Here is a 27,754-nt window from a genome sequence, read left to right as displayed (position 1 = left end):
AGTAGATTGAGTTTTCTTAATATTTGTTTTTTTTCAAAAGTTCATATATCTTTTGATGAATTTTGTTGAATTTTTGTTTGAATTTTTTTAATGCATAATTACTTGTTTGCACGATACAACGATTTATTAGGATATATTGTAATCTTTATTTCTTTCCTTTTTCTCACTTTTTATACGAACTATTTAATTTGTATAATAATACTTTTTTTTTTGTATTCTCATTATGGTAATTTTGAAAGATTCGTAAACGCGTGTCAGGAACTCTTGTAAAAGTAATAGAATTACTTAGATAATATTTATGATTCGCATATTTTATTGGAAATCTTTGCGGAGGAAATATATATAATATATTTAACAGAAAATAGAATAATAATAATAATAATAATAAAAGAAAAGAAAAATAGAGAAACTAATTAATTAGAAAGCAAAAAGAAAGGGACGGGTAAGTTTATTTTTTGTTCAAACTGTTTTTTCCATCTCCTATCTTTTCTCCTTTTATATCACGAATTTATTATATACCGATTATAATAATCTCAATAATAATAATAATAATAATAATAATAATAATAATAATAATAATAATTATAATAATTATAATAATAATAATTTAGTTGTCTCGATGATCCGAAGGTTCCCAAAAAATAAAAAATAAAATGAAGGACTAGAACGAACACGTAAAACGAATAATTGTCGATCTCGATGTAAAGAATATTATCAAAAAAACAAACAAAAGAGGCAAAATAATTATCTCTCATTATAGTAAATTATGATGAAATCAATATTCTAATAATAAATTTAATGAGATCGTAAAAAGAAACCTTGGATTATCAAGGCTATAAATTAGCGTGGACATACATGGATGCCTATCATCAAATTTCTAATATTAATTCATTAATTTTGCAATCACATAAAACACATTTTCTTCTTGTAGTTTACTTTTTGTTCTTTTTTTCATGGGATTTCAATGGAGATTATAGAGAAAAATTCTCAGAAACCTACAGTTTTTATTAGATGTAGCAATTAATTCAGTGCCTTTTAAACAAATTTAGTATTTATTTATAAAGTAATAATATTTGTTATTCTTCGAAATAGTTTTCTATTATTTTCGGATGATTTTGGTTCATCTTTTAAGCAATTGTCGAATTTCTTGACGAAAAAGAGATGGCTATTTTGGTGAAATAAATTAAATATTATATCAAGATACTTAATTAATTGGTACACCTAATACTTTGGTTTCGACCAAGAAGAAAATAACAAAAAATAGCTCCAATTCCTAAGATATCTATCGTGGACCCATGTAATAAGGAGCCTGAGACATGGTTGCTGATATGTAAGGATAAAAAGTATGCGCAGGCATCGTTTGAGTTTGATAATCATTTTCTTCTTGCATCGTGTACGCTTCCGGCGTTGGATAATATTGTCCGTGTATGCAAGCGTAAGATTTGCCATTGGTGGTCATCATGTCACTTTGATATTTCAAACTTTCTGTGTAACTTTTGGCGTCAGGATACTTCGGTAGATCGTAGGGTTTACTTATTTGCGATTCAGAATATTTTGGAATCGATTCCGTGTGATATTTGCTTGTTGCAATGTCGTGACATTTGGTTGGAGAAACTTGATGATACTTCATTGTTTCATGACACTTCATTTCGGTATAATTTTTCATGTTAACGTCGTATTTGTTTGTCGAATCTAAGGAAGAAGTCTTATTGGTGGGATGATGATCCATTGGATATTTAATCGTTTCGTTTATACTCCAGGACGCTCTCGATAAATCGTAAGTACTTTTGGTATCTTGATAAGTTGGTCTTTCGTAAATCTTTGCTTCGGTATCGGGATAAAGACGAGAGTAACTACAATCTGAAGAAACTGGACCTGTTTCTAACGGTGTTATGGTTGATGCTAATCCACGATGTATCGAATCCCGATTACCGAATACTTGATCCTCCGATTTTGGTTTTCTACGTCGTGGTTGATACTGGAATAAATTTATTTGATTATTACAAATTGATTATAAATTTTTAATTAACATTAATTTGATTAGTTTAAGAACCTTGTAATGTGGATGCTGTTTTTTGTGGGCATTCCTAAGTCTTTCGGCTTCCTCGATGAACGGTTGCTTCTCACCATCGCTTAAAATTCTGTACAAATAAATAATACCTCTTGTTGTTTTTATTTAATAATCATTTATCTTGGACATAATTACCTCCACAATTTTCCCAATGTTTTCGATAACTCAGCATTATGTAATTGAGGATACTGATCGGCTAATCTTCGTCTTGCTGCCTGTGCCCAAACCATAAACGCGTTCATCGGTCGTTTCACGTGAGCGTTTCTTCGATTTCCAGCTCGGGAAGTAACTGGAAGTAACGTCCAGTCGTATCCTAAACAACAATGATATTATTTTTGTTTAGTTCGTTGTAAAAAACGATAAAAAATGTTTATTCATGATTATTCGTGCAGATATGACGCCTGGAAGCAGGCATCACTCTATATTTGTTGGTAATTATGGTTGATGTATCGACTGTCGGTAAGATAATAACATTTTCTACCACTTATATACTGCAAAGGGGCTTCCCTAATTGTTTGACCGATAGATGGCACTCGGTATTGCAATTACCGACAATGTAAAAAGTGTTGCCTATTTACAGGCGAGTGAAGAAGATCACAAATGAATTTAATCGAAGATATTTCCCCATGAAACATAAACATTTTAAAATGATTTCTAGCAAAACTTTTTCCATTACTTTCTAATCATATTTTCCTTTTCACGATATAGAAAAGTAACACGGAAAAAAGAAATCTTTGCAGGAAAAGGAAGTTGAACAGAGGCAGAAGCTTTGCTTAGCTCTGTAAATATAAGGTGGACCGGAAGCTCGTTCCCTCTTCTTGTCACCTGCGGAATTAGATTGTAAATGAGGTAAAAAAAGAAAAAAGAAAAGGAAGATAAAAATGTATATCTTCTCTCTTGGTCTCTCCGTTTAATGTAAAAAAAATAATGTTAACATTTATCATATATTTCATTTCATTCTATTTTTCTGTTTGTGTTCATCTTTATATACCAACTACCCCACATATATCTTTGACGTCGGAAATGCGATAGCAGTTTTATGTCTCTCGAAAGTTTAACTCTTGAGAATAGTCGTGCATGGTGGTCTTTATCGGCCCTTATCACGCTAATTGTCATTATTATTATTATTATAATTATTATTACGTGCATCGAGGCTTTTCAATCTGACGATAAATTTGTATTTGTCGTTTTATTAAAAGTTTGGCTATCGAAAATACTTCAAGTTTTATTTTGTTATTCGTACGATACCCATTTGACTCTCGTTTTCTTGTTTTGTATGCAAATAAGTATGGTTTATAAGATTAGATATAATTTTTGAAATGTGGTATGTTCGAGACACAGGGAGGGTAGGTACATCCTCATTAAACAAACTTCACTCTTTCGACGATATCTTCCTCTCGTCGTGGGAAATGAACGTTTCAACTAATGTAACGCATGCCATAAAACTAACTCTCGTCTCTCCTTCCGAAATTCGTTCTTCCACGTAGAGTAATATAAATCTTTGCCTTTCGTTTTCTACGTCGCTTTAATTTCCGTTCTTTATATTCCCGTGCTAGCATGGAAATCGTTAAGACTAAGCGAAGAAAAAGAGAGGAAACCAAAAAAAGAACAAGAAAAAAGAAAAAAGAATCATTAAAAGAAAGAATTAAATTAATCAAATTTGTTGTATGTACCCACTTTCAAAAAAAAAAAAGAAGAAGAAAAAAGACAAAAATATTACAACAAATTAGCTTGAAATTGATCATACGCGTACACGTGCATACACGTGCATTTAAAATGAATCCATGCATAATGCGTGAATATAGTCTTGTTTCTATTATCATAGGTTCGTAGGCAATCGTTAGAAATATATAAAAAGAAAAAGAAAAATATATAATAAAAATATGAAAAATGTTTTAAAAAGAAAATAGAAAGAAGAAATGTACACGTGGTAAATCGTCACCAGGGGCGTAGACATTTTGGAGAAGCAGTGGGAGCTAATTACGGTAAGGTTACGGTCCACCGATGGCGGTTCTTCTGTCGGCTCCTTTCAACGCCTGCTGGAGGTCCTTGCTTACAAACGGGATACCGTTCCCCTAAAACCCGTCACGATATCACCGAGAATATTTTACAAGGAAATGCGGAAGGGGTTCGCACCCCGAAAGCGACAGGAATAGAAAAACTTTCGGGCGAAGTTTTCAATGGTGCATCTCGTGCCTTTTCTATCCTATCTCTCTTCTTCTCGTTCATATCTTCTTTTGATTTTTCAATATGAAAATATATTTAGCATTATTACTTTTTCTTTCTTTTTTTTTCTTTTTTTTTTCTCTTGATCGGTTAAAACTCTTCAGGTGAGTTTAAAGTACTATAAATAGGCCAAAAGTGTTTAGGTGATTTTAAACAATTAATTATTCTTTTCTCCTATACTTTGTAGTCTCGTAATTAGTCTTGTAATTTAAAGAATTAAGTTTATTGTTTTATAATCTAAATACAAAAAAAATGATACTAAATAGAGTCTGGAAAAGGAATAATTAATTTTTATAATCATCATTTGGCATATCTTGAACTTTTGTTTGTTTGTTTGTTTAATTTGATAAAAATAAAATTAGTTTGGGTAATTAAATGTAATTGAATCATTAATTATTGTTGCGGTGTAAATGATTGATCATAGGATAAAGATAAGATAGATAACTTGCAATGTTTTATAATAGAAGAGTAAAAGTGTGTTGGTAGAAAACGATCAGCTTGCTTTTCTCTGTTAGCTTCTAGTCGTTCTATAATAGGGGGTTGTATGTTCCTGAATGGACGGGTGTGTGTTGAGTATCCCGATCATCAATGGCGAGCTGTCGTCGGTTCTTGCTACATTAACTCCTTTACAAATCCCCTTCTTACTGATTCCCATCGTTAACGAGACCTCCTTAAATGCTTCGACACCTCGTCTAGACGAGAATGTTTCTTGACATTGGCATTCGTGCAAACCCTGACTTGAAATTTTGCTTCAACTAAATCTCACAGCAGTCGATAGTTAATCTAATTATCATAATTAATAGATTTACGTTTGAATTTATTTGTTTATTTATAAATTACAAGAAATAAGTCTATTTTCAAAATTTATAATCAAAAATTATATGTGCTTTATTGAAGTATTTAAATTTGTTTTGAAATTTCATAGCAAATCGAGAAAATCGATCGTTTGTTTGTGTTATTTAATTTTAATATTTTTCTTTTTGTGATATAATTAAAATTTACTTTATAATGCGCGCGCGTGTGTGTGTATATAGTAATAAAAAGTTGATTATTCGATTATGTTTTATTTTTTTGTTCATTTACAGTTTTATGATACACACACACACACACACAAACAAGCAAGATTTTATTTAATTATATTAATAATTAACAGCAGTAGGTTTTTATTAAGATTGACCTGATTAAATATTAAAATGAACATTAAAGTATCCGAATATCGAACGAGTTATGGTTATTCGTTAGGTTTTTCGAATATTTTCAATTTGCAAAATTCAACCATCAGCATTTACTTGTAACATGTAACAATCGAACCAATATACTTCGAATAATATTCTTTTATCAAGATTGGCCTAACTAAATATTTAAATTGTTCAAACGTAATCGATTCTTGTTCTCCAACCGGACATCTCGTATAAACTATCGAATTTATCGATTGGTGATACATCCTCCTGTGCGTGGGATCATTTATATGAAATTCAATGGATGAATTTGAATCATTTGAATTAAAATAAAAATAAAAATAAAAAGAAAAAGGATACTAAAAGATAGAAATAAAAATCATGGAGAAATTCGGATTTTTTTCTTTTTGTTGGTAAAAATGATTATGCATCGTAATAATTTATTACTGTAAGATATTATTACACAAAACGTATGAGAATGAGAGAGAGAGAAAGAGAGAGAGAGAGAGAGAGAGAGAGAAAGAGAAAGAGAAAGAAAGAAAGAAAGATGGCCGACAATAAATCATGTTGTCCTCTCATACTCATCCAACCTCTTAGCCCTCCCTCCTCGATGTGTCAGATTAAATTTGGTACTCGCATAATTAGTGGCGACGGTTTCGCTTCGTTCGCAGCACCTGTCGTTCAAAATCTACACTCCCTACTTCTACTATTTACTACCACTATAACGCATTACAACCAGGATGGAGAAATTTTAAGCAGAGAAGCCAAGAGAGAAGAGCGATGGCCGACGACGGGGTCGAGCTTTCGGCACCAATTAAATTCAAATGAAAAATATCGGCACGATAACATTGTTTAATATTTATACTAATTGCATTTAATAAAAGATGCTATTTATATTATTATTATTATTATTATTATTGTTTTTAGAAGAGATTCGAATTATCGTGTAATTTAAAAAAAAATTGGTTAAATTAATATGTTGATATATGTAAAAAGAAATCATAATTTTTTGTAATAATTTTCCTACACCAACATATTATTGTCTTCATTGAAAGAAATTACAGATTGAACAATATCAAAAATGAGTATATTGAAATCTAGAAAGAAATCAAATTTATCAACAAATGATTGCTATCATTTGAAATAAAAGATATAGAAAAAAAAGTTTCTTATTTAACAATATAAAATGAATAATTATGAAATATAAAATTCACAAACCTTGTAATAATTTTCCGACAGCATCGTCCAAAGAATTGTTGCAATTTTCGATACCGGAAGTACCAGCCTTTCCTTCCAACGTCGACAAATTATTAACGTGATGAGCTTCCATCCTTTTTTTTTTTTATTATGGTACACCAAAGAAACACTCTCCTTTCAAATATTTCTGATTGTTTATCCACTTGAAACGTTTTAAATGAATTCTGAAGAAGAAGAAGAAGAAGAAGAGGCAAAAGAAGAATAAAATAAAAAACAAAAATCAGGATAATTTTCTTCGGAGATAAGGAAAGCCCATATAAAGGAGAAAGTTAATTTTTAAATTGAAGAAAAATGTCCTTATCTTCTTTCTTCCTTACTCTTTCGATAGACTCATAAAGAATCCTCTTCTGACAATATGAAGCTGTTAATTACTTCGGGGGTTATCTCGAGCTCACAATTTATCGCGATAATGATATACTATTATATCCTTTTCTTTCTTTTTCACTTGAAAAGTAAAATATTCCTTGACCCTGTTGAACGGTCTATCAACTTCCGATGAACAGTAAACTCGATTTCTCCAAGTATTTCAAACTTTCGACGACGATAATTGATCGATGATATTTCTTCTTCAAATTGATCACTCATCTCGTTCCAAACATCGTAATCATTTTAATCTCTATTCTTCCCCCACCCCATAAAAAATAATCCTCATATTAATTATCCACAATTATATTTAACATAAGTCTTAAGCAATTAATTCGGTACCGTGATATTAAATTTATTGCATTTAAATCGTCATCCTTTTATTCGTCAAGGAATATGACAATTGCCTGAAAAATGATACGGATCGAAGTCATTGAAAAATAATAGAAATTAATTCGTATAATAACAAACGTTACGGTTATATATAAATAATAAATTCGTTGACAAAAATCACACACAAACCGAATTAATTGCTACGCGCGTAATATTATTATTATATATACATATATACAAAAAAAAAAAAAAGAAAAAAAGACATTAAGATAATTTTGAAAGAAACATTTTTCTGATTATTATCTAACAATCGATGTTGAAGATAACGAAGATAATGAAGTTGATGAAGATGACAAACGAACGGTTTATCACGGGAGAGAGAAGACACGAATGAAGTTAAAGTCCGATGGCCGACTGAGTGAGACTGACGAAACTTTGTAACTAGAAAGACACCGGATAGGGAGGTAGAGAAATCGGTGAGTGAAAGAGAAAGAGAGAGAGAGAGAGAGAAAGAGAAGGGTGCATGCGAGAGGCCAGCCGCACAGGTTGGTCCACAAAAGAGGCTGAAACGAGCCGCACACGTCTGGCACACGCACGAAACGTTGGATGGAAAGATCGTGGAGGCGGTTCCGTGGACCACCTACCTCTGCTAGGAGAAGGAAGAAGGGGGGTGTGGTAGGTGTGGTATGGGGGGGAGATACCTCCGATCCTCTTCCTTTTATTCTTATCCTTCCTCTTAATTCTATCTCTTTCTAAAGTTTCTCGTGACGACAACGACGAGAGTTCATCTCTTCCCGTCTCTTTCCATCTTATTTCTGAACAACCCTCGAAAAGATATTATTACATTTTCACCGCGATCATTATTCTTCTCTGGTGAAAGTATATTTCGATTTTTATTATTATCTTATAGGAGGTTTAATGTTTACACTCGTTTTGGTTATTTCGTTTTTTCTCTCTTTGATTTTGTTTCAATAATATTCAATTTGTAATATTGGAAGTGATTTATTAGATTTTTTTTTTAGATTTCAAATTATTGATTAAAAACATTTTTAACGATAATATTGAAATATTTTAAATAAAATTGATTTTTGTAATATTTATTCGTAAATTTTGATTATTATGTCGGAGTTAAATGTTTGAACTGATTGGTAACCATCTTTTAATAGAGATCGCCATATTACAATGAGTGAATTCATTAAAAATGTAATATTTATATAATAATTTCATTAAATGTTTAGTTTTCCTATGTGTTTATATTATTTTTATTATTATTAATTATAATATATTGTGAAATAATTGTTCTCGTTGAAATTACGGTTGATCTTTATTATTAAGACATAGGTGTTAAATGTTTGGACCTGTTGGGGTCCATCTTGAAATTGAGACGCCATATTAAAATAAGTAAATTGATGAAATTAAAATATTTCTAGATATTTAAGCAAATTTACGATAAATTTGTATTGATTATTATTCATCTCTGATCGAAACACTATTTAAAAAAGTGACTATATTAACAATAACAAAAAAAAACAATTGTATAAATACATAACCAATTATCTAATTCTATGCGCGTACAAGTTTAATAAATTTTAAATATTTTTATTAATTTCGTACACATAATGGACATCTCAAAAGTTTTTAAATGATTTAAAAAATTAATTACTCTTTTTTGAAACACAACAAGCTAATTTTGTTTTCCGATACTAAGATTAGAAGCTTAAAAAATATTTTACCTACCCTGTATGTATTACGTAAATGTATGCTTTGGTCTGAACGGTAAGAACATATTGGATAATTTCTGGTTTATGTTATTTTAGTATAAATTAATACGATATTTGTATCTGTTTTTCTTTTGCCTATTTTTTTTTTTTTATATTTCTTTGTTATAAATGAAATTAGTTCCAAGATTGATGTGATGCGTCGACATGGACAGGTTGCACGAGCCAGTTAGGTAGCATTCTTCCCTATCTTCAACACAATAGACTCTGTGTCTGGGTTTGTGTTTGACTCGACATTAACACGTCCCAGTGACGACTCTCTGACATGAGTAACACGAGTGTATACACATGTATACGTTTATAGAATACACATATATACCTATGGATACATATGCATGTGCCTGATTATCTTATTGGCAAATAATCAACGATCTACGTTTTATTATTATCATTTATTTACAGTTATTGATTATCACAATTTTCATTATTCGTATTATTCGTGATCATAGATTATTATGATCTCTATTATTAATATTATTTAATTAAATAGAATTTTTTTTTAAATGAATTTAATCAAAAAGAATTAAATTTATAAAGATTAAGATTTGATTTTCTTATGAATTCATTATATGTATATTGTTTTTAATGAATATAATCAACGAATTATATATTTATGAAGATTAAGATTTGATTTTTTCATGAAAATGTATATCCTACAAATTTGAAGTAATTTTAATTTCGCGATACTTTGTCATCGTCTGAAAGATATATTTCTCTCTCTCTCTCTCTTGCTCTCTCTTTCTCTCTCTCTTTTCATTTCTCTTTCTCTTTCTCATTTTGTTAGCAAATTCTCGCGAGGAGAAAAGAGACAAATAGGATGAAACACGAGTCAATTTTCGGTACAGAGTCATTTTAATGTTCTTAAGAGAAAGAGAGGGAAAGAGGGATAGAAAGAGAGAGAGAGAGAGAGAGAGAGACAGAAGTAGAGTAGAAATGACTTGTTTTCTGTCTTTCCTCTCGTGCGCCTAATTATACAACGAATTTAATGAATGAGTGAGCTAGCAAAGACAGTGCCCCATAGATGAGCGCATATAAACCACGGTCAATGCCGTGTGGCGGCTTTTGCATAGAGATCAAAGGGAACGTCTCACTCGCACTTTCGGCGACGGGGGTTCACTACGAAAGAATTGTAGAGAGAAAGAAAGAAAAAAAGAAAGAAAAAGAGAGGGAGATAGATAGATAAAGAGAAAGAGAGAGAGAGAGAATATGTTAGGCTAACATAAGTTGAAAAGGAGACACTTAGGTACTCGTTACAAATTACTGTAAATAATTGCTGAAAGGTTTTTTTTAATAACGTGTGTTTCACTAACGAGGGAAGTTGCTTCGAATTTTTTTTACTATTTTTTCTTTTTCTCGTCATTCTAAGAGAATAGTTTTTTATAGTAGCGCAATAACTAGAAGTCAGATTAGAAATTTGGAATAATTTGATGTATAATTTCGTGTTCTGGTTAGATTTGAATGCATGGTTTGAGACTTTTAATTTCGATCGGATTATTGATTAGATATTTTTATTGGGTACTTATAATAATTAAATACCCACGAATGAGATTAATAATTTATCCGAATTTTATGTTACGTTTAATTAAATTTGTAAGTAGCTTTAAATGCGTGGTGCGTTATCGTTAAATTTATATCCGGAATTTTTACGTGGTATTTCTATTAATTCTATAACAACTATGAATGAAAAAATAATGATTAATCTAATAAAATTTAAAATAATAATTTTATATACTTTTAGCAAGAGTACCGAAGTAACGGTTTGACAAGCATTTGATTTGATACGAATTTTATTAGGATATTAATGAAAATTATTATAATTAGAAAAGTAGTAACATCTGTTGAGAAATGTTTAGAGTTGGTTTCAGTTGAAGAGTATCTCACAATCGTGAGGGATGGATCGTGATTCGTCGCTAACCACGAATCCAAATTTAGAACGACCAGTGAACAATAATATTGATTTCAACGAAGCCCGAATTTTGCTCTTGCAATGGTAAACATCCCGAAACTCCACGTGGTGGCAATATGTGCTGATGTTCGTTCTTGGTACGTACGTAATACGCATGCTTCGGCATTTCAGGGCCGTTTCGAAAGAACCGATCCGCATTTCTTTCGAAGAAGATTCCACTCTCTGGCGCCTAGTCGCCTACTTCTTCAACAAAACCCAGTCATTGTTTTGCTCCTTTCCTACGAGCTCACCATTTCCCTTTATTATATTCTTACATTATTTTAATTCTAATCTCATATCGAATAAAATGATTTCCATTTTAATTCTATGTCATTTCTCTATGATTATTAATTAATATAGAATTTTATAATTTTTCACTTATAAAAAAACAATTCATTATAATTTTATATTCATCTCAAATTCATCTAAAATTCTCTTCAAATTGTATAATAATATTTCCAACGAATATGATTACATTTTTCTTACGATTTATATATAATCTCATTAATTATAAAATGATTTATAGAATAAAATTGTTAAAATAAAATAATTATATATATATATATACTTATATGTGCGTAATAATTGGAAGGACAATATGGCGGATAAAGTGTACAAATTTGTTCATCGGTTCATTTGTAACGTTTCTCGTTTTCTTTCGTTGATCTACCGGTCGTGACACTATAAAATAATGATTCTGATAATTCTTGGGGGTCCAGGATACCCCGTCGGGTACTTGAAAGGGACCCGAAGAGACGTCTCAGGGGCGGCGAGTTCGGTGCAGCGCATCGGGTACTCGACACATGTAACCATGTAAACCCCCTGGGATGCCGATACCGCAACTTTTCAGACCCCCAACGGAGAACTATGCTACGATACGATTTTGCGTTGTCATCGAATCCGGACGAGATTGTCTCACAATCAGTTGCAATTTTCTTGACCAATTTAAAGAATATTTTTTAACTCAAAATTTCATCCTCGTCGTGTACATTTCGTAAACATTTTTTAATACACAAAATTATTAACAAATTCAATAAAATAGAATACGCGTTGGTTAATTCGAAAGTTTAAGGTCTGAAACAATTTTTTTTCTGTCTCAAATTTACTTTTATTTGAAACAAAAAGAAAGTAAAAATCAATTGATGACGTTCAGAACGTTTCAATCCACCCTCGTGTATATAAATTAATAAAAAAAAACCATATATATATGAATTATAATAATAATAATAATTAACAATATTTGTACAGTTTCACAGCAACGATTAGAATTTGATTTACAATTTATAAATAATAACAATAGTAATAATAATAATAATAATTAAATAATTATTATCAGCAAAAAATGGGATGCAAAAATATTTAATTATTAAAATATTTAATTTTAAATATATATTTAAAAAAAAATAAAGAGATGGCGAGATGCGATCGATAAGGTGTTGTTGGCTTCTCGACGTCCACGCGAGAAGTGCAACGTGCAAACGACGAATGCAATGCCGAGTGCAATCGTTCCTGGTCCAGTGCCAAGAGATTGCACACTCCTTCTATTGACGTCATAGTTGTACACGATCGTTCGACCAATCGCATTGCCAGAAGGTAGAACGACGGAGAGAAAGAAATAAAGAGAGAGAGAAAGAATAAAAGAAGAAGGGATAGGGTTGGTGGGTATTACGTTTGTATGTGTTCATACGTGTGAGAGAGTTGAGGAGTAAAAGTGGGGAGAAGGAAGCTCATTGGTTATTCTCTCGTAGGATATCGTAACCATGGTTACTTTTCGGTGTGTGAGGTAGAACGAGGAGGATAAAAGATTTATGTATGCGTGAGAAAAAGAGAGAGAGAGAGAGAGAGAGAGAGAGGGAGAGAGATAGAACTTAAAATAAACGTAATAGATATGCCTACTCAATTTTTTTTTTGAAATTACGGTCATAAATTTTATGCGTTTTATATATTATTAATTATTTATAATATAAAATATACTCGCGTATGAGTTGACCAAGTTCTAAATCTTTTTTGTTTTCTATCGAATTTTTATTTCGATAAATAAGTTTTCTTTCTTTTTAATACTTTTTAACTCGTTTACATGCTATATGTGTAATATTATATTTGTGTTTTATATTTAAAATGAAAATTATTACTAAATAAATTTAATAGAGATATGTTTATTTAATTTTTGATAGATTATACGTATTTTATATAATATTAAATAAAATTACTTGAATAATATGTACGAAACAAAAATTATATATGTTAAATTATTGAAATTTGAGAGAGAGAATAACAGAGATCTATATTTGCTATATTTTATTTATAATTAAATAAATTAATTATCCCATTAAATTCTTATCCATTAAAATTATGAAACTTTTACCATAGATTCGTATATATAAACAATTATTTAAATTTATTCACGTTGTTTTTGGATTGAAAAGTATCGTGCCTTAACGTAAAACACACAAACTCACTTTTTAATTTAAATAAAAATAAAGAAAATGTTGTTACATACAAGTTCAATACTTTTCGATCCACCCCTATTCCCTCAAAAAAAGAAAATACAAAAATAACATCCGATACTTCTTGAAATTAACAACAACAAAAGAAAATATACAATCGATCTTTCCTGTAGATATAATTTCGAAAATTATCATTAAATGAATATCACAAAAAAAAAATTTTGAAAAATTCGTATAAAATAAAATAATAATTCTCATTTAACACTGGTTGATGGAAAACCACGCAAACTCAACGAAGTTGAGTAGACCCTCCCCCCCACTCTATAGTTCCAACAGTTTTATTTAACTCCCTTCCACTTTCTGTAACATCTCTCTCCCTCTCTCTCTCTCTCTCTCTTTCTTTTTCTATCTTTCTATATGTATATTTCTCTCTCATTCTTATATTTAGTATTTCTCATACTGGCACGCGGTCGTAACGATCACGAAGCAACAAGTGTCCGGAGGCCGTTGTCTTCGGCTCCGCCCCCGAGTAGTGTGTGTTCTCTCGTGTATACTACTTTCCTGCTGGAAACTGCCCCGAGGCGATGCAACCACCTCACTCGAGAGCTGATGATCGTGCCGTCAGCTAGAAATCCTCCGCGAATATATAGTTATTAACTTTTTTTCATATTACATTTCATTCACGCGAGTTTTTAAACAACATTCAGTCATTTTTGTTTTTTTTTGTTTTTTTTTTATTCTCTTCGTACTTTTCTTCTTTACCTTTATTTCCTTGTTTATTTCTTCTTTTTTTTTTCTCTACAATTTTTTTTTTGTGACAGACACACACACACACACGCGCACACGCATTTTTTCCCCATACCCCTTTCTCATGTTACTCGTAAATATTTTTTTTTATAATAATAATAATAATAGTAGTAATAATTGTTGATTGTTGATTAATAGTGTTTATTTTGTTAAAATGTACTTCATTTCGAGATAATGAGAAAGAGGAATATATATATATATTTGTAATCGTTTGCAATAAGGATATTTTAAAGAAGGACGAAAGAAAGAATGGACCTGTGTGTGCAGTGACTTTTTCCCTAGTGTCCAATTTCAATTAGTTTTAATTTATCTATTAAAATTGTATAACAACACGGAGAGACAGAGATGGAAATATATAATATTCGTTATTAAGTGAAATAATAATAATAATAATAATAATAAAAATAATAATAATAATAATAATAATAATAAACTATGATTTGATTTAAAAGAACGAGAGGTATGATCGAGATTGATCAATATCATCATCATCATCATCATCAAGGATCTTAATAGAAGAATAAGAAAGAAGAAAATCAATGTGTGACGTATTCTTTCATTTGATTGTGATAATCGAGAAACAATTCGCATAAGTTAGTTTATTTTCTTACATGATGACAACGAGAAAACGAGATAACGTGAAAGATAGATCGATGTTTCTGAAACGTTAGAACGAAGAAGAAGAAGAAGAAGAATAAGAAGAAAAAGAAGAATAAGAATAAGAATAAGAAGAAAAAGAAGAAAAGTGTGACCGGACGATGACCATTATCATTCTGTGTGTGATAATTTAAATACAAACAATTTTCCTTTCCTTTTGTTTTTTTTTTTCTTTGTTCGTAAGTTCGTTCATTGGTTCGTTCGTTCGTTCGTTCGTTCGTTCGTTCATAGTACGACAATTCTCGTGATTGATTAATTATTTATCAGGAAATTATGAAGGACATAATGGATGATACTTCCGGTACTACAAACAATTCGAGTAACGCTAATAATCCACATAATAATAATAATCATCATCATCACCATTCTAACAATGCCAGTGTTAATAATAATAACAACAACAACAATCTTAATAATAATAATAACAACAACAATAATAATAATAATAATAATAATAATAATAATAATGGAAAAAAATCTACGGAAAATACGGGGCCCAATGGTGGTGAAGGAATCAATGCTGCCGTCGCTAAAGTTCTTCAAGGATTTGATTGGACCCGGGTACCGATTGCTACCAAGTAAGCTCGTTTTTATAATTATTTGTTTTTTCGTATTATTTATATTCTTATTCGTACGTTATAATCCAAAAATTGAGGCCACCTAAAATAATCTTGCGTGCAATGTGATTTCCCGTTCAATACTTAAAAGTAATGTTTTTAATTTGTTTTCATATCTTTTCTCTTTTTCTCTTCTTAAGTTTCGTTTTCTTTTTGCAACGTTTTATTCATTGTAATTATTGTAATCATTAATTATATTAGTTAAAATGATTAATAGACGAATAAAGAATTTTGTTTAGTTTTTTATGCCAAATGTTAAAATTGATTTAGAATTTGTTTTCTTTTTTTTTCTTCTTTTTCTTTTAAGATTCGTTTCTTTTGTGTAATGTTTTATTGTAATAATTATTTACGTTAGTTAAAGTATAATAAGGTAAAGGCAATCACACATTTTCTTCTCTAATGTCAAATGAAAATTGTTTCAATCGATATCTCACGTTTCAATTCGTTCAATAATTTTTAATCAATGACAATCCTTGTTCGATAAATTTATCAATACATTTTTAAGATCATTATAATATTAATTACGATGACTACAAAGTAATAACAAAATAATAACGATGGTAATTATTATTTCATGAATTATGAACGGACATAATAAACTTGTAAGAAAGTTTTACAAGGTATAAAAGAAACAACAGTGTTGAAAGAGAAAATCTTTTGCATTTAAAGAAACAACAAAGTAACGAAAAAAACAAAAAAAGGAAAAAAAAAGGAGAAGGAAGAAAGGAAGAAAAAGAAGAAGAAGAAGAAGAAAAAGTAAGAAAGGAAAAAAATGAATATATAAGAAAATGCGTGTAAGAACGAAGAAATTAGAGAAAAGATGGCGGTATGGTTTTAAAAATACATGACGCTAACTCAATTATGACGCACCCGTTTCCACGGCCTGGGAAACGACACTCGGAAGAAAAATGTCCTCGCTTGCCAATTAACGGAAATTAGCTAATTAATCCCCGATCGCGTTGCCTTCTTCTCCTTCTTCTTCTTCTTCTTCTTCTTCTTTTCCTTCTTCTTCTACATTTTCTTTGTTTTCATCTTCTTCGATTTTCAACTCTACGTTTTTACTATTTTTCAAGGCGTTTTTCTATGACACATAAAGTTGAAGATTAAAATTTCAAAGTAAAAGAAAGAATAATATTAAACCAAAAAAAATTGTTTATATATACACTCGATCGAGTGATAGAAAGAATGATAGGGCGGGGGAGAGGTGGTGGTGGTGGTGGGGGGATAAAGAAATAAAAAGAAAAGAAATTAAAATTAAAAAATTAAAATAAAGATTTTACGATCAGAGTTAGGTTGCAGCATCCGTCGGATTCTGTTTAACGAGACCGTTCTCTCTTTGATAAAATCGATGATAGCCTTTCCGTTAAGAGAAAAATGACGCAACGCAAGATGCACGGTGATCTGGTGTCTTCTAATTGCCTCTCGGTAACGAGATTAGGAACCTTGAATAGAATCTTTTTTTTTCCCTCCTTTTTTCTTTTTGCCTTTTTATTACGTTTATTACGACTCTTTTGCTCTTTGGCATAAGGTACTTTTATTATTATTATTTTTTTTCTTTCTATATGCATATTTAATTTTCTTTTCACGTGCCATTAATATCTTTATGATTCATTCAATTTACTGTATAGGATGCTATTCCAAACGTTTTATGGCTTTTAATATTTTATTATTTAAATGAATATTATAGTTAATTTATATTTCACGTTTATATCGATTACTGAATTATAAATTTTTATTGTTTACTCGTTTATTGTACAGACTAGATCCAAAAATTTCTAAGTTTCGAGTTTTATAATTTAAAAATAATTCTAATAAATTTAATTAACTGTGTGTAAATCGATTGGAAATATGTTTGACGAATTATCTTATTGAAATATAATATTTGTTTGTTTCTCTTATGACATAATTTCGATTAAATTAATCGTACAGAATGGGTACAAAAGATTTAACGTTTCTAGTTTAAAAATTTAAAAAGTTATTCTAAATAATTTAATTAATTTTTTAAAAAGTCAATTAAGAAAGTTTTCTTCTTTTTTAGAATTTACTACCCCCAAATATGATATTTAATGTATCGGATTAAAAGAACATAATATTTCTAAACAAATCGAATCTCTTAATAAACAAATCAGTTTAAATAATCTCGAAGGAGAGTAGGAAATATCAATAAAATGTATTTGAGTAAAGGTAAACTCTTATGAGTTGGCGTGTAAATACGCGGGAAAAGAGAAAGAGTTGATACATAGTTACATTCTCATAGAGAACTCTCATGGGAATTAAAAAACAGTCGATTTTATCGGGTCCCCTATCAGAAGAAATAAACACGGTACCCTTTACACATCCTGAGATAACTCATATAATTGAGAGTTAGCGATAAGCCGGCTGGCACGTCGTAGTCTGACCCGACGCGCTGCACATCACAGAATATATCTAACACCGCATTTGTTGAATCATTTTTTGGATATGTTTCTTTTCGATTAGTGTACTACTAACTTATCCCGTCTAATCTCAATATCTTATTAATTTTACAATTAGATTTTTAATTATGATCCTTAAACGTCAACCAATTGTAATCATTTTTATTAAAAATACACATAGGGGCTGTAAGAAAAGTATTTAATGTAATTTTTAACAATTGTCCAATAAACGTATTAATTATTGATAAATGAGTACCATTTGATTAAAATAATTTGAGCTTTTATAATAATTTCGAGAATAAAAATGATGTTAGTTAATATTCGTTGGAAATATTTCGAGAATTACGTAACAAACGTATTAATAAATTCTATTCGTATTTTTCTTAGATTTTAATTTTAAAGAAAATTTGAGAGAGACTCCCTTTGTAATAAATTTAATTATAATGATTGTTGATAAGACAAAATATATGTTCAGTTACAAGGGTAGTAGTATGTCAAAGGGTCGTAAAAAACATAAAATAAAAAAGTTCTATTCGAGAGAGAATTAGATATTATATTTTACATTTATTTATATTAAGAATTAATTTCAATTAGAATTATTTGCAATAATAATTGCAACAATTTGTAGGCAATCTTTCTTTCTTTTTTTCGATAAAATAAATAAAGCGTGTTAAGAGTCATGTCACGTTTACGAGTTAAAGTTAAAACGTTAGGTTACTAAAACATTAGTAGTAGTAATAATAGTAGTAGTAGTTGTAATGTGAGTTGTAAGTCGATGTAAACGAGGTGTAAAGACTTGAAAGATTTTTTGCGTATCTAGGTAAACAACAACGAAGATACGTTATGGCGTGCGCGCACGGTTGCGACGAAGCATCGCCGTGAAAACCGCCTTGTTAGTGAACCCACGCTAATTACAAACGGCTCTTTCGGTTTACACACGGATTTAACGCCCCTCTTATTTCAAAGAGCCCGAAAATGTACGAGACTTCTTTTTTTCCTTTTTTCTTTTTTTATTCGAATCACAAAAACGGCCATGCCGATTTGTTTATCAAACTCCTTGTCTTTTGTCTTTTCGATCTATCGATTAAATCCTTTGTTTTATTAAATTAAATTAATTATAAATGATTGCTCGAATGTATCGATTAATAATTACGATAGTTATTGGCCTGAGTGAATCAATTTATACAAACTTATTTTTATATATTATATTTTTATAGAAAAATAAATCATAGAAATTCATTTACCTAAATTTGTTCACTTATTGGCCCACTAACGTAATTATACGAAAAATATTAATTAAATATATATTCATTATTATTGCACAAAAATTGTATCATTTTCTTATTATAATTACGGTGTTTATACGAAAACAAAAATTGAAACGGGTTACGATAAATATGAATTTGGATGAATCAAATAAATAAAACACGAAAGGGAAAAAGAGAGAGAGAGAGAGAGAGGTGGCAGCAATCACGTCCGTCACGTTCTCGCTCAGAACCCAGAGTTAAAGTTTTATGAAGTCATCTTCTTGGAAAGAAAGGGATACGTCCATTCGAAAGCCGTCACACGTTTTAACATCGGCAGTGTTATTTTAAGGCCGACCTTAGAGGACTATGCTCGCTCGGTAGATCGAAAGAAACGTCGAAAAACGGGGGTAGGGGTAAAATTCTAATCCTTAACAACGCACGCATCCCTCACCACCGTTTATTTCCTTCTGCAAGTCAGCGGATTATCTAGCGGAACTCGACCATTCTTCTTCTTCTTCTTCTTCTTCTTCTTCTTCTTTTTCTTTTTTTTTCTTCTTCCTTTTCTTTTTCTTTTTTTCCCCATCCCCTTTGTTCCTTTTTTTTCTTTTTTCTTTTTTTTTTATTAACTACTTATAACAAGAGTCCAATAATTATCTCGTTCATTTTTTATTTGAAAATTTGTTGAAATGTATCTAACGATAAAACGATATTTGATTGGATAAATATAAATAAAAGAGAAGAAAATTGTTTCCAATGAAGATAATGTCTACAAATTGCAGGGGCCCCGACGACAAAAGGAAGGGACACGTTAAAAGACCCATGAACGCTTTTATGGTATGGGCACAGGCCGCTAGGCGGAAACTTGCTGACAAACATCCACAACTTCACAACGCCGAACTCTCGAAATATTTGGGACAATTGTGGCGGTGAGTTTAATTCTAATATTATTCAATTATATTTTTCATAATAATAATAATAAAACAAAATATCAAATTAGTATCCTATCGTTATTGTCCAACGTTAAATTAGGCAAACTTATTCGAAAAAATAGCCTTCAGAGATGAAAAATATTATTCAAAAACAACGATTCGTTTAATATATCGATAAAGAAATTCGAAATTTGATTTAAAGGATAAATATCGTAATTTAAGAAATGATCTGTTAAGTTCGTACGATTTTAAATTCCACCAATGAAACGGAATAAAAAAAAATATAATGAAAACAATAATGATAAAACGGGTAAGAGTGATTGTTTAAAAGGGATTAATATAATATTTCTGGTAGAAGTAAAGGAATTGATATTTTGTTAAAAATGATTCGAGATATTATTTGTGGAGTAAATTAGATTGAATTTCTTATAATTCGATCGTACGAATACGTACGCATGTATGTATGTATGTATGTACGTATCGTGCCTTTGGAAAGAATTTGCGTCTCGCGGCTCGTCGGAAAGGCACCGTTCCGATAAAATTAATCGGCACCACGTGTCTTCAATCGGCTGCCTTTCCATTCTTGATCAGATAAGAACGATTCTCACAGATGCGAACTTGGCAAGCTGCGAGCAGCCGGCCATGTAGAAAGAGAAGAATCGTCTTTCATGATCTTTTACGCGAGCAAGAGTGTTTTACTTCGTTGAAAATGTGAAAACGATAAAGGAAGAATCTTTTTCTTCTTCTTCTTCTTTTTATTTTTTTTTTATTTATTTTCATTTTTTATCGCATTACTTCAAACGAATTAGTCTTTTCTTTTTTATCCCTTTAAATAGCCGCATGTATCGATATTGTTTATATTTTTTTATATTTAATTGCAACAATTAATTGATAAAACGACGATTCAAATTTGTTTTACATTTCTTACGTTTAAAAGAATATTTTCTATTTTGTTTTCTTTTTTCTTTTTTCTTTCTTTTCTTTCAAGCCATATTTTGTATTTTTTGTTTTTACGGATAGGAATGCATGTACATTATATTTAGGTATGGTTTAAAAAATATCTCTGTGCGTATATATATTTTAAACACGTTCTTACCACGTGGCGCCAAGCCTACACGTGGTTAGTTACAAGTGTTCCTGTTGCTCGAAAGCAACCAATGTGTATCGTGCTGGGTTTCATGAGCGACGAAAGTAATCAACACTGCTCGATTTCACAATCTAAATAATTAGAAAACTTCTATCGTAATCAATTATAAATTATATCCTTCGAATTGTAAAAATATTTAAGAAAAATAAAAAGAAAAGAACATTTTCGAGCTCGAAAGTAGAAGTCGGTTTAAACATTTGTTTTTTTTTTTTTTGTAAACTTTCAATCAAACAAATATATGTATTATTAAAAAAATATTAAATGTAAAAACAACGATGATTTTTTTTATTTAAAAGAACGAAAGAAAAATGTTTGCCTATTTATTTTTCTTTTTCATTAAATACGAAAATATGAAATTAAGAAAAACTTAAATAAGTGTACGTGTTTTGAAGTAAATAAAATCCAAGCATAAGGATGACTCGATGACGATTCCATTTCCTGGTTGGGACTAACGAGGGGCCCCCAGTGAGTCTCACAAGAGATCATCAGAGGACCTGCCGACAAGGCCCCCCATAGAGAATTATTTTATTATATACCGACTCGATCGCGATCCATCGTTCGATCGATCGATTCGATCCGATCCGATTCGATTCGATTGCCGATCGATTTCCCAATGATACATTTGCCAGACTTGTTTCGAAAGTGGAACGAATAATCGCGAAAGGATTATTACTATCTGGGAATTGTCATACAATCGTTTCAACTTTCGATTATTTTATATTTTATAGAAATATTTTCTATATATTATATATATATAATCGTCAAATGAAATTTTGTTCTCATAGAAATCGTCATGTGAAATATTTCATATAGAAATCGTTACATCAAAATCTCAATTTATAATTATCTTAATTTTAATAAGAATTCGATGACATAATTAAGATAATTAGTAAATTAAAGAGAGAATAAAAGAAATAAAAGAGAAAGTGTAAAGGGGTGGGGGGGGGAGGAAGTTATCAGAGAGTTTTAGTTTTTTTTTACCTCTTAAAAAGTAATTATTTAGCACCTTTGAAATGGACCTAACGTCAATTAACACTTCCTACCGACGATGTAGATTATTTTGAGAGCCTGTCAGTGAACTTTCAATATGGTTAAACAATACAGGCTGAAATAAAAAAATTCTAAATGGATTAACGGGTTCTTAGATTGATCAAAAATTTCTCTTAGTGATTTAGAAGTCGATTTAAAAAAATCTTTCATCTTAAATTATAGCTCAATTTAAATTAAATTTATCTTACGATCTTTTTTTTTCAAAAAGATTTGAATTACGTAAAAGAATAATTTCTGCAAGTATACTATCCATATAAAATTATAAAATAAACCCTTTGCATTTAATAATATTTTATAAAAAATAATTACACCTAAATATCTGATCGATATAACGTTCAATTTTTAAATTACACCAATTTTAACATTTTTTCCGAGATTACAATTACTACAGTAATAATATTCAACAACACTTCATTAAAATTAAAAATACATATATACATATTATTATTAAATAATAAAATTCGATTATCATTGCTATTTCCGGTGGATAAAACGAAACGGATTTACCTGTTCGCGTAAAATATTATTTGTACAAAAGGACGAAAAGGGGTGTAAAAAGGAGAAGAAGAAGAAAAAAAATGGAAAAAGAGATGAAGAAAAAAAGGGGGGCAGGTTCGGAAAAATTCACCTGACAGGGACAAGGAACGTATTGTGATGTGATAGTTGTGTAGGGTGGTAATGGTGGTGGTAGGCTTTTATCTCAAGCAGGAACCGGCCGGCAGCTGCCAGCACGCGCCAAGGATGAACTGTGATATCTGTTTTCTTTTTGTCGGCAAACACGCCTTCTAATATCTTCACTGGTGAGAGATACCTTAGGAAGTAGTCTAGTCTTTGGACGAAAAGTTAGAGGAGATGATGATAGAGATTTATTTCTGTCACTTATACCCCATACACCTGGATATACACGTATACATATGCACGTGCTCTGTGCATATGTGTATTTGCTTTTTTATCGAGGACTATGTTCGCGAAATACAAAATCAAATAGAAATCAAAATGAAAAGATATAAAATTCAACAGGAACACGATTTCTATTAATCGAACGAGATCGAAATTTGCTTTTTTTTTGGCTTTATATTTCTTTATTTTCTTTTTTCTTTTCGAAACACATTTATTATTATTTTTATCAAAAGTTTTATTCGATAAATAGAAATCGAATAAATAAATTATTAACAAAAGTGTGAGACAAAATAGTAGATGATAGGATATCTCATGTTGTCTTTAGAATAATTGAATTCGATCTAATTGTAAGAGAAAATTTTCTCATTGATAAGAAAGTCAAGAAGAGTGTAGTAAACCTAATTGGCTGATCCTGGATTGCATCTGGCGTTTGAAAAAGAAGCTTTGCGAAGAGAACCCTATCCGTTGGTTGGTAGGCTAAGAAACAAAAAGAAAGAGAGAAAGAAAGAAAAAAAAGGGGAAGAAAAAAAACGTCAACCGAGACAGAGTCCATTGACCAGATGCTACTCTCTCTCTCTTTCTCTTTCTTATTCTTTCTTCTATAAAGACATGACAAAACATATATCCGTTAAACTCGAGGATGTACAACGTTGCATTTAATGTGCATGTTTCAAGCTCTGGTCAAGAGCTTTACGAGACGTGGGATTTAAATTTCGAAGGACAGAAACGAAGTATATTATTATCGGTATTTCGAAAAAAGAAAGAATAGAAGAGAGAGAGAGAGAAAAACAAAACTTGAAACGATGGTAAGAGTGATAAAATTGATAAGGATCTAAGCAATGTCTCAATTTAGTTTCGAATTCTTATCCCCTTCGAAGAAATATTCTTCTCATTCTGATTTCTATCTCTTTCTTTTATCTTGATAAAGAAAGAGAGAAAGAGAGATAGGGACAAGACTAATTGAAGTTAGATTTGATCTTCTTAGAATTCATTAGAATCCCGACGCGAGTTAAATTCCAAACTATGTTTTAATATATTTGTAACTATGCGAGGAAGTTCAAATAAAAATTAGATCTGTGATTGATTAGAAAGGTATTATAATAATATAATAAATAAAATATAATAGTATTATAATAATATAATAAATAAAATGTAATGGTATTATAATAATATATATAAAATAATATTTTATATTTTATATTTTAATTTTACTCAAACAAGTTTGATGAAATACAAAATGAGACGTGTCATTGATTAAACAATTAAATCCATTTATTTGATCAATATTCGTATAATAAGAAATCGTATCATATCAGTGCATAAAATTGCATTAGGATTGTAACAAGTTACTAAAATCTTCTTATATTATTCTAAACATTAATATCTTATCAAAATTATCGGACAATCTTATTTTTAAAATGCATATTGAAATATATATTCAACCATATGAAATCGAAATATATAAATATCAATCAATAACGGTTTAAAGTTACTTTTTATATTTTTCTAAATTGTTCAGAACATTTCGAGACGCCATTATACCGGAAAACCTTATCGTTCTTTAGGGGTCTTTAGAAGAGCCCAGTGGGAACGTAAACACAAAACGTCTCTCTCTCTTTTTCTCTCTCTCTCTTTCTCTCTTTTACTCGAGTATACCATGGTTATGCTTTCGCGTGTTCTTTACGAGCTTAAACTCCTCGAGATTTAACGCCAAGCAGGAACACTAACCAGATGCAACAACCATCGCACCTTCTCTTCACTCTTCCTCGAAAGAATGAGAGAATCGTTCGATGTTGATAGAAACGTTCGAGATTTTATTCGACCACCCTAACCCGCCTCCCTCCGAACATATACACCCCCGCCCTCTCACCCACCCTAACACCACTACCAACTTTCATACAAGAGAATATGCAGTGCATGCGTCAGGCGTGAATCATGTTAATCCGACGACAGTTTAGGATTGAAACCGTCAAGCGTTTGCTTCTCGTTTGAATTTGTTTAACCCTTAATTATAATTATTGTTCTATTATAATTTGTTTTCTTTACAAAATAATTTACATTTACAATTAATTTCTCTGATTTTGGTATTTCGTTTTTAAGGTATGAAAAGAAGCGCTTGTAGTGTTTTTAATCTTTTTTTTTTAATTCAATGAATTTATTAATTAATTAATTAAATAAAAATATAATGAAATAGATGAAAAAATGAAAACAAATTAAAGAGGAATCGAATTCGAAATAGAATATTTGATAAATATTTTTCAGAGATCTTCCCGATAGTGATAAGAAGCCATTTATCGAAGAAGCCGATCGTCTTCGCGTGATACACAAACGAGAACATCCGGATTACAAGTATCAACCGAGACGACGAAAACCAAATGGATCATCCGGCCGAGAGAGTTCACCCACTAGGAGCAGAACTCATGTAACTTATATCGTTTCGAGGTCCTTGAAACAAGAGAACATGAGTCCTAGAGGAGTACAAGGACCAAGTTCACCCCAAAGTGCCGTTAATTCTTCCCCATCGACGACACCTAATCAAGGATTGTCACCATTAACACCACCTGCTACTCCTAGAAGTCAACATTATGCTAATCAGGTAACGTTTAATTAATAAAAATTCGAAAAATTGTTAAATTATCATCTAACCAAAAGTGATGACTATCGGAAAATTCAAATTTTTCGATTAAACGAAAAGAACATCTTCATTTGCGTTTAATAAAATAGGGTAATCAACAACAACAAAACAATACGTTTTATCATCAAGAATTGGTAAACACAACGACGTCAGTCGAATCACCTCAACAACCTGGGGTAGATTTTCGATACGTCGAAGTAGGAGATGGTCTACCAGTCGAGGAGAATCAATTGAACGGTCTTGGAAGTTTGGGTGGGATTGGCTTGAATCTTCCTCTCAATCTTCAGGAGTACGAGGTCGAGAGTAACGAGTTGGACCAGTATCTGCCACCTCAAGTGGCACCGGTTCAATATCCACCTGCTCCACCGACTACTACGAATCAGTGGATACTTAACAGGTAAAAATAAAGACCTTCTGTTAGACCTGTTAAAGGACATAGTAAAAATAAATGAAGCAAATAGAAGGGAAACATTAATTCAGAAATTAATTCGATGCTTTTTAAAAAAGCAAAAATAAAAAACAACCAACAACTATATTAAACTATTAAGTATAAAACGTGTCCGATCATTCGGATTACTTTCAATTCGAAATATAAAACAATTTCATATTTAATGATTTAATATTTCTACGACCGAATTAATTTCCTAATTTAATCATTTGTTTCAAAATACGATCAATGGATTGCAAAGGAAAATTATTTGATTGTCCCAATCGTCGTGTATGCGTGCATGCATGTGTGTTTGAGTTCGTCCAACGATATGTTTCACAGATACGAGGAAGAAACCGAAAGGCCTAACCAACGTCACTGTAACGAACACCCAATAAACGAAATCTTTTGGGAAGACAGAACCCAAGAGATGGTCAGGTATCACGAATTGCAGCCACCGTTGCCACCGGTTGGTCACATTGCACCAGCTCACAATCCTCAACATCATTCGATGCAAATGGCTCATCCCTATGCTACGTATCTTCGATATAACTTCGATAGGTCTAATTATTTATAGACTTTTAAATATCTTTAAAGAACACATTTGTTTTTCATTTTCAAAATTCAACTTTTTGTTTATCCTTAAATCGACTAATTAAATCGACTTCTCTCTTTCTCGACGAATCCAATTCATTCGTAGGAAGTTTATTATCTCGAATTATTATTTTGTTCAAAAATATTAGTTTTATCTTCCCAAGTATAATAACACCATATCACTCTCTCTCTCTCTCTCTCTTTCTCTCTCTTTAAATAAATGAACTAAAGGTCAGAGGTTCGAAGTATTTTTGAAAGATAAAAAAGTATGTTTTGTGCTTCTTGATTCAATCGTTCGAAAAAAAATAAAGCAATGACAGTATTAGCGAACTCTTTGATCAAAATTCGTTCTTATTATCGTTTTATTGAATTTTTGACGTAAGAGATAAAAAGTTAGAGTAGTAAAATAGTTGTACGGGGATGAGGGTGGTGTTTACGTTTGTCTGCGTGTTAACGTGGAAAAAGGGGGCGAAGGGGATTGAAGTAAGAAATTGACATACTCCATGACATCATTCCATGACAGCCGGCCATTCCAAAGCGAAGAATTTCATGCTAAACAAACAGTTGAAGCTGTTGATCATGTGCGTATGAGTATAAAATACACGTACACGTATATGCACATATAGGTGTATGTGTGTGTATGTTGCTGCAGCCGATTTAAATGTAATATTAATAATAATAATAATAATAATAATAATAATAATAATAATAATAATAATAATAATAAAATAG

General features: G+C 30.7%; 2 protein-coding genes across 2 annotated transcripts; one reads left to right on the top strand and one right to left on the bottom strand.

Annotated features, from left to right (window-relative positions):
* Positions 1 to 781: 781 nt before the first annotated feature.
* Positions 782 to 6,818, bottom strand: LOC122526030 (transcription factor Sox-8-like). The gene is made up of 4 exons (XM_043649140.1): positions 6,694 to 6,818; positions 2,207 to 2,384; positions 2,054 to 2,141; positions 782 to 1,978 (listed from the first exon to the last, which is right to left on the bottom strand). The coding sequence occupies exons 1-4, from the start codon at positions 6,803 to 6,805 to the stop codon at positions 1,283 to 1,285; spliced, it is 1,074 nt and encodes a 357-aa protein (XP_043505075.1). The 5' UTR covers positions 6,806 to 6,818; the 3' UTR covers positions 782 to 1,282.
* An 8,737-nt stretch (positions 6,819 to 15,555) lies between these two features.
* Positions 15,556 to 27,005, top strand: LOC122525941 (transcription factor SOX-9-like). The gene is made up of 5 exons (XM_043648983.1): positions 15,556 to 15,640; positions 20,120 to 20,266; positions 25,629 to 25,962; positions 26,091 to 26,398; positions 26,771 to 27,005. The coding sequence occupies exons 2-5, from the start codon at positions 20,160 to 20,162 to the stop codon at positions 27,003 to 27,005; spliced, it is 984 nt and encodes a 327-aa protein (XP_043504918.1). The 5' UTR covers positions 15,556 to 15,640; positions 20,120 to 20,159.
* The last annotated feature ends 749 nt before the right edge of the window (positions 27,006 to 27,754 follow it).

The sequence above is a fragment of the Polistes fuscatus genome, unplaced genomic scaffold (assembly GCF_010416935.1).
Source record: "Polistes fuscatus isolate 324 unplaced genomic scaffold, CU_Pfus_HIC Scaffold10, whole genome shotgun sequence".
Lineage (NCBI taxonomy): Eukaryota > Metazoa > Arthropoda > Insecta > Hymenoptera > Vespidae > Polistes > Polistes fuscatus.
This window is presented reverse-complemented; position numbering and strand designations above follow the sequence as displayed.